This window comes from Anoplophora glabripennis, unplaced genomic scaffold (assembly GCF_000390285.2).
Source record: "Anoplophora glabripennis isolate ALB-LARVAE unplaced genomic scaffold, Agla_2.0 scaffold3312, whole genome shotgun sequence".
Taxonomy (NCBI): domain Eukaryota; kingdom Metazoa; phylum Arthropoda; class Insecta; order Coleoptera; family Cerambycidae; genus Anoplophora; species Anoplophora glabripennis.
Genome location: NW_019419387.1, coordinates 1 through 8732, shown reverse-complemented (window position 1 = coordinate 8732; position 8732 = coordinate 1). Strand labels below are relative to the sequence as shown.

The window sequence follows — 8732 nt, the reverse complement described above, 5'->3', positions numbered from 1 at the left end:
GACGGATGGGGCCCACCTACGAAGGCTGTCCAGGCCTACACGAGATGAGGCAGGATAAAGAGGGATAATCCCCCTCGATCCCAAATCAGTGAGGCAAATTTCTAGCCATGGAATAATGGCGCGGTAAACTAATACCGTAATCTGGGTTGGATATCGGAATACCGTAACGATAAACGCCAACGGTAACTGTCGCACATGCGCAGTGCCCTCTCACGTGGCTTTATCGTTTACGGTATTCGGTATTCTTAAAAGATATGCAAAAACTCCCTATTGACTTTCTTTATAAGGTCTCTGTCCTGTCTATATCTTTTTACTAATTTGAGGTCTATGGGTTTGTATTTGTGTATGTATTTGTCGATTACGAAATTACAAATTCGAAGGTAAATTGGATTAATTTACTACTTCAGGTCTCGTATTTTGTAATGATATTTTACAAAATGATGTAATTTACAAAATGATGTAATTTGTCCTGGTAACTATTTGCTCTTGATCCAAAACATAAAAAATATTGGTAAAAAAATGGGGCTAAAGGTAATCCAAATTTTATATGATGCATTGAAAATCGGATTGTGCTTATTCGGGACAGTAGCTGCTTTTTTCACAGTAATAGATTTAACATACTTTTTGTGTATTCCTAATGGTCCAAAGAATGATATTGTAGACGAAGGTAAATAATATATAAACTTGTCTAAAAAGGTTTGTCACATATTTAATTTCAGATCCTTGGATAAATACTTCTTGGGCTCTACTAGTTAATATGATATTGTTAACTCTATTTATTTTACAACATTCTTTATTGGCATCAAGTAACGTAAAAAACCTTTTTAAAAGTTATGGGCTGCAAGTAATTTTTCGTAGTATATATGTCATAACCACATCTACCGTATTAATGGTAAGCAAATATTTTTCGTAGTTTTCATAGTATAACTTTTTGAGGGTAATGTTTTATTTTATTTGTCCAAAACAGTAATGTCTCTGCCTCTTAACAGAAAAGGCACTCTACTTAATATCCAAGGTATATTTGATTTTTAGGAACTAAAATGCCACAAATTACTGAACGGCAAAAGATAAAAATTCGACTATTTTCAACATTTTTTGTTTTTTCACCTATCACTGCTTCTATCCATGGATACTGTATAATGTCTGTAGATATAGTACTGAAAGATAGTAATCTGTGTTCTTGATATATCTCCTAAATGAGTTTTTTCCAAAATTTTTCACAATACCTCGAGAAGATTTTCTGACCAAAATCGATTCATACGTATTTGAGTTATTTATAAAGTTCAAAAAATTTTCACTAACTTTGAGGCCATCTAACGGCCAAACGAAGCCATTTCGGATATAGGTGAATTAGCCCAAATCTGCCTATTTTGAGTACACGGATCTGTGGTCTTTTGTTGTACACGTTATTCTGGGACACCCTGTATAAACATCTACTAATATCACATAAATGTGAAATGAATTCTAAATTCTATATCAATATTACGTCAATACAATAAAAATGGAACATTTGACCTAAGTAAAGTCTTGTTTTGTAAGCACGCATGCAAAATTACGTAATATGATGTTATAATGCGAAAAGGATTATAACATAATATCTACAGGGAGTAACAAGATTACACAGATTTAGTTTTTTTATCGGCTTATTTATATTTGTAGGTCTTGGTAAAATACTGGATTAGCACACACCATGTAATTATTTGGGAATACAACTTGAAATATAAACCAGTATTACTATTGTACTCTTGCATTCATGTTGTTGCATGGATTATAATATACGTTGGAAATATCTGCACTGATGTAACAGAACTATTGGGCATCAAACAGGTGTTTTTGTATTTTAAAAATTTACGAAGTAAGCATAGCTAATTGTTTTTCTTCTAGGTATATTATAGCCTTGTAAGATTACCCGATCCAAATATAAGGAAATCATCTCGACTACAAAGGCTTACCGCACATATGAGACATCCCAGTTTTCTTTCCTTTATTTTAATTTTTTGGCTCTATCCTGTCATGAGGTGAGAATCAATATTTTTGTTTTAAAAACTAATGTTTCCCAAAATGCTTGAAATAAGAGGTTATACAGGGCATATTGGAAAATACCATAAATTCAATGGATGATAGAACTTCACTAAATAAGAATATTTTTTCCTATGGACCATGGGCCTAGAGAAAAAAATATCGGTACTGACATATATTGTATTGCTTAAAAAGTATCAGTTCTATCCAATAAGGGATGAGAAAGTACCGGTATATTCACGATTTGGAATTTATTCAAAGATTTTTTAATTAATAAACAGTCTAGGCAATTTTTTTGATATAAAATATAAGTAAACCTCCCAAATAATACATGTTACTGAAAGCGAATCGTATGGAAACACAAAATACAGCATAAAAAGAACAAAATTAAATCACTACAGATTTCTGAGCTGACTGCGATAGAATACTGCGTTTTTATTTTTTTACAATAAAGAAAGTAGTACAGTCATGCCACTAACATTCAAAGACAGCGACAGCAATAATTTTGTGTAACTGACTGAATGGAAATTATAAAGTCATACATACAGTAGCTATTTATCACTATACTGCATGTTACTTTTTGGAAAATTGCCAGCAATCAGTGAAGTTTTAAAGTTCACTTCACTACCGATAGGTATTTCCAGAAAATGTTCCATATCGTATCGTAAGCTGTAATACCCGTACAAAATATTGAGTACTGAAATGTAAAAAAGTGGTATCCAGTAAAATCATACAGTGCCGTGCATACAAGGTGTGAATATATTTTAAAAACAAATTTTTTGCCATATTTCCAAAAAACAATGTAATGCAATTAATATAGTTAATTGGTATCGATAATTTCTGAGTATGGTAAATATGACATTGTTATTAGATTTTGGTCACCTGCTAGAGGTCGCTGTTTACTACTTTTCCCAGTGACATTTGATTAAATAACTTTTTTGAGGTTAGGTTTTTTACAACCTATATTCAGTATCACAGTATAATATACTCCGCGGTCGAAATTATAGAGAGTGATTCATCGCTAGCTTTTGGACTAGTAAGGGGGATGAAGCGTGCCAGGAACAAAAATCCATTGACGTGTCTGCGTAAAAGGCAACAAGATATAGAAAATAATGAAAAAAGATAATAAAACATAACATCTAATATTTTTTACGGTTTGCTATAACAGGCACTTTGATCCATTTTAATTATTACAGCATTTTAAAACGTCCCAATTGTGTTTTTTTAATTTATAAATTTATTATAGCCATGGAATTAGACCCCTCGTCTACGCTTATGCTATGACGTTTCTCAGGACGGGTTAAATCAAGTCCGTTTACACCTACTAAAAAAGCATTTCCCTATTCCCTACCAAGTGCAAAAGAGAGAGATAGAATATAGATCGACGTTCAGTGTAACTCGGTCTCTAGACAATTATAGATTCTATCGGTGTGCCTAGCGAGCGGCACAAAGATAAATAATATTGAACCGTATAAAAATTATTTTATATTTTATATGCATTATGGTAATAGTGTTTTTATATTATGTCTTGGTCACTCTTTATAATTTCCACCGCGGAGTATAGTCCATTTTACTTGTTACATTAATTGAAAATGCACAGTTTTCGAGAAAAATGCGACTGTCCTAAAGTAAACCAGCTTCTAATTTTTAATATACAAAGTGTTTGGAACAAATGGGCCACACTTCAAGGGTAACTTGCTTGGATGAAAATAAACCGTTTTAGTACAATTTTGATTCCTTAAAAAGTTAGTTATGATGGAATTAAAAAAAATTGAAGGAAGCTGCCCTTGAAGTATGGCTCATTCGTTTCTGTGTATAAATGTATTAAAAAATAGAAACTTAATAACTTTGGGACAATCAGCTAATAGCACTATTATATCTCACTGACATATTTAGCACAATCAAAAACTTATCTGTGTCAAATTTCGGTGTATGCCATGGTTTGTAGGCAAGATATTACTAAAATCAGTGGCAGTTTTACCATAAGAGCTGTGGAGCTGCAGAACACATTAAATTTTATGTATTTAATCATATTAAATATCAATAAAATATTTAAAGCATCCAAATGTATTCCCGCTAAAATAAATCTAGGAGCTTAAATTATTATTACGACACGAGCTACGCTCCTTAATATATGCAACCTCATATACAAAATGTGTGCACAGCGAACAGTTAGATGCGTCCTTTGTTTTTATTGGCTAATCAGGCATGTGACCTAGTACACTTGTATATGGGCTTATTTGGCTGCAACAACGACAGCCACTGCTGCAGTAAATGCAGTAATGTTTCGTACGTGGTATGTGGTGGTTTATTTCTGCGAGTGGCACATGTAAATATTTTCGTTTAGGCGTCTACGGATATTATAGTTTTTACAAAAAACTTTATTTGGTTCTCTGCCTTATGAGGATAAACTAAAAATAAAAGAATTAGGTAGATCAACACCACAATTAAATATTGAAGTTAGTGGAACAAGCCGAAGTAAACGTTGTAAAAGACAATTTAACAATAATGTATACACAAAACAGAGTGGTTGTGGGTGTAATATAAAAAATACACTTTTGTTTTCCCCGCTTACTTTTCGGTGGGAATAAAGCATGGACAATATACAGTGTGAAAGATTTAAGTCATTAGGTAAAATAAACATAAGAAGTCAGTTAGATTCTGCATATTGGGATAATATAAGGAAACACAATAAACAGATAATGAAAAATCGTTATGTATTATCTAAAGTCATAAATTGCATAAAATTTTGCGGAGTTTCCGAATTAGCACTTCGTGGACTCATAAATTTTAGTGCCGACATATTAAAAGAACATCTACCCACATGGGACATGGGTATGACCGGGATTTTCTGTGATTGTACCGGGAATTAGCTGTATGGTCCCTGATTTCGGATTTGCACGTATAACTCCCGGAATATAATATATGTACACATATATAAAAAAAGATCAAGAAGAAATCATAACACGGCAAGGAAAATTAAAATTCGTTGAATTGTTGGTAAACTTCACAAACAATTTTTTTGTTTATAAACAATATTCAATAATTTAATAAAATATATTTAGTTTATTCCAATTTATTTATACTGTCAGTAGGTAATTCGTGAATAGATATTTCAAAAAGGTATCAATTTCAAAAATCGTTCTTGTGAAAATTTGTATTTTTGTATAAATGGATTGTTCCTTGAAATTCAGAAGTGCCAGGACGCGTGACCTTGAAAATTTTAAAATTTTTCGTCTGCGGCACCATTTAGGCACTTAATATCCCGGAATTCAATTCAACAAATGTAACAACCCTAAGCAGAATACATTCAATGTTCACGCGCCGCCACTGACTAAAATGTTATTTAAAGGAATCATCTTTGATCTGCATTTTCAGAACAGAAGATAATAAGCCTATAGCCCACAGGAAAAAAAGTTAAATCTTTTATCTAACTGCTTCTGAAATTTTGGTACCTTTTTTCAAGTTACTGTATATAAACTAGTCGAAATCTTAACACATGCTTCTTAGGTTGCATATTATTATTAATCTGATTTAGGACACTGTGAAGCAAGCAGGGCATATTTAAATATTGTATATTTTGAAAATCACCTAGTGGTATTGCAATAGTAATAGTTGTGCCCATGTACTTATACAATATGTTGTCAGTTAGAGTAAGTAAGGGGGAAGACTTTAATTTTTCCGTTTTATAAAAAAGTAATTTGTGAATTTGCTTCTGTCTAGAATAAAATTGCTATAGAAAATTTTTGTTTACAATGCAGGGGCTCAGAAAATGCAAAAAATCAGGAAAACGAAGTAAGAATGAACCTGAAAAAGTGAATCAATAGATTAGCCTAGTTCAATTGTTCTAAAATGAAAACTGTATCATCGTCATTGAAAACATTATCAAAACAAAAAGTCAAAAAATTGTAAATTGTAGACTTTTAATCATGATGCAGATTTTTGTTTATTGATTGGGAAGCACAAATAAAAATTTTTTGATCAAAATCCTGTTCACATTCCATTAGAAATAAAAATATTAGAGGAAATAACAAAAAATTAAATAATATGCTCTACTTTTTTCAGACCTCTTGAACCCATTGATTCTTTTTTTTATTAGAACAATCTACATAGGCCAGTTTATATACAAATTAAATTTCTGATATAACTTAATTTTAAACAACTTAATAGCAGTCTTACGAGTCAATAAAAAATTATACATTTTCTGATTTTGTCACTTTCTGCGCAAGCAAATATAAAGGTAACCTGTTTTTATAAACAAGCAAACTTTTTATCAAGAATAATTTGTTTAAATATAATTTATTATTACGTACACTTGTATAATGAATGTTTTTATATTTAACTCAAAAGTAACTAAAACATGCACCAACAAAACTCATGTTAGTTGACAATAAAGAAAATATGTTCAGTGGAAGGTGGAAGTTTCAAGTTACTTATTTTTTCTCCATAGAGATTAATAACATTACTACAATTTTTATCTTTATTTATTTTTCTTAAATTCTTACAAGATCCAGCAACAGAACTGTGGTTTTAATATTAGCAGTGTTTAAAATGTGTAGTAAAATTTTAACAAAATATAGACATTATTTTCAATATTTTATTACGTACCTACTAACAAACAAAATAAATAAAGATGCAAGTTGCTATAAAGAATCGTATTTTAAAATCAGAGTATAAAAAGACATCTAATTAATAATTTTTATCTTATTTTTATGTATATGTCAATAATAAAATATTTTTCAGCTTGGATCGTCTGTTGTTGGCTTCAGTTTTAACTTCGTACATGTACATAGCATGGAACCCAGATGAAAGAGACTATTATTATCATAAATCACAATATGAAAGAAAATATCATGAATTAGATCATTTGCATCGATACAACTATTAGAAAGTATTGAAATAAAAATTTTTCCTAACAAGACTAATAAATTGATATTTTGTTTTACTAAGGAATGGATGGTGTAATGTATGTAATGTTTTGTTTTTCATTTCATTCTAAAAAGAATCATTAATTTTTTATATACCGTGCCATCGAGTATACTATTTAAAAAAGATTGTACAAGAAAAAGTTGTAAAGATTTTTAAAGCATTTGGTTAAAGTGGTGACCAGTACTTAACAGAGTCGCAATTAGATTATTTGTTAGCTTCTTATAAAATCCCGTTTTAATTAATTTATTACATGCTTTAATAAACTTTTGTAATAGTTAATTTTGTTTGTTATTTGTTCCTCCAGTAAGCACTTCTATAAATTGAAAATAATTTGAGAATGTTTTATTATTTGCACAAAAAATACCTATATGCATGCAAAATAAAAATACAATTTTCTTTTCTAAAAATTGATTTTAAATATAATCTAGGGTTTTCAGAATACTACTGTAAGTAATCAGGAATTTCTAAAGACCGAACATCTCTAATCAAGGGACCCGAAGCTGGGCTTATTAATTCTTCCTTCGATTACTTATCGTCACCTTATCGTTATTTCCATGTGTATTCAGCTTCAGCACACGATTGCTTATTGAATTCACTTCATCGATGTGATTTTCTAAAAGCAACCACTAACACTGAAATACCAATTTATAATGTTCTGTTATCCGTGATGAGTAATGAACTATATACACACTGGAACAAGATGCATTTATGCATAAGTTCATGAGACCCAAGGATATAGTCTAGGAAACCAAGGGTTTCCCCATCGAAATCTTTCTGATAGAACCGATTGACGTAAAACTTAGACTGTAAGTAGAAAATAGCTCAAGAAACAAAAGTTATACAGTGCCGATGAACGCTTTTGCCCAGGGGGTGGAACCCCTGGAACCCCCCTTCTAGGTGAAAAATAAAATATTGAAAATAACCCCAGGAATCAATAAAGCAGTCAATTTTAAGCAAAAAGTATCATGAATATTTTTCGATAAGTCAATATTTTCTGAGTTTTTGGTGAAAATGTAAATTTTTTTAAAAAACGACGTTTTTCAGTAGTTTTTCTCAAATAACTCGGAAAATAGACATTCTATGAAAAAAAAAACATCTTGAACAATACCTACTATAGAAAAAGATTGAGTTTTTTTTCATTTATATAGGTGCAATAGGTGCTGAGATACGACTGGTTGAAGATAATTTCATGTCCGCCAGAAACTAAATTGGAAGCATTTAACGTAAAATAACTAAAAAAAATCTATTTTTCAAGAAAAATGTACGGAACTTTACATTTTTAAAGTACTTTAAAAAATCTTTAAAATGAACTTGAAGTTATTAGCATAAAAATTAACAGAGTTATAATCAAAATAAAACTTAATTCTCTTTTGGGAAAAAAATCAATACAAAAACTGATGAATTTTTCACGAGATTTAAAATTAAAGGTAATCCTTTTACAAGTTGTATTTTTTATGTGCTACCAATATATTATACAAGTTTAAGCGGTTTAGAATGCATATTTTTGAAAATATTACGTTTTGATTTAAAAAAAAATAACATTTTTGAAAATAACTAAAATTAAAAAGATACGAAAAATATTCAAGAGTACAAAAGTTCAGATTTTTTTTTCACAAAATATTTTGATTTTTCTTTATTTGTGTAGAGTAAAAATTAACAGAGATGTCGCTGCTAGAAGATTGCAGTTAAGGGAGAAGGTCATGTGTTGTCCTGTAGTCTCCATGGTCCACGTGCGAGCGGTCGAACTGAGCGGACGTGTTTATTGTGAAGTGAAGTGCATTGCA

The 8732-nt window shown here is 30.6% G+C and overlaps 1 protein-coding gene across 2 annotated transcripts; it reads left to right on the top strand.

The window, feature by feature from the left end:
- The first annotated feature begins 304 nt into the window (after positions 1-304).
- Positions 305-7227, top strand: LOC108916828 (nurim homolog). 2 transcript variants are annotated; one of them, XM_018723132.1, is made up of 6 exons: positions 309-343; positions 408-667; positions 720-892; positions 1660-1827; positions 1885-2018; positions 6763-7227. In XM_018723132.1, the coding sequence occupies exons 2-6, from the start codon at positions 520-522 to the stop codon at positions 6905-6907; spliced, it is 768 nt and encodes a 255-aa protein (XP_018578648.1). In that variant the 5' UTR covers positions 309-343; positions 408-519; the 3' UTR covers positions 6908-7227. The 2 variants fall into 2 exon arrangements, with proteins under 2 accessions (XP_018578647.1, XP_018578648.1); XM_018723131.1 differs by having other exon boundaries at positions 305-667.
- The last annotated feature ends 1505 nt before the right edge of the window (positions 7228-8732 follow it).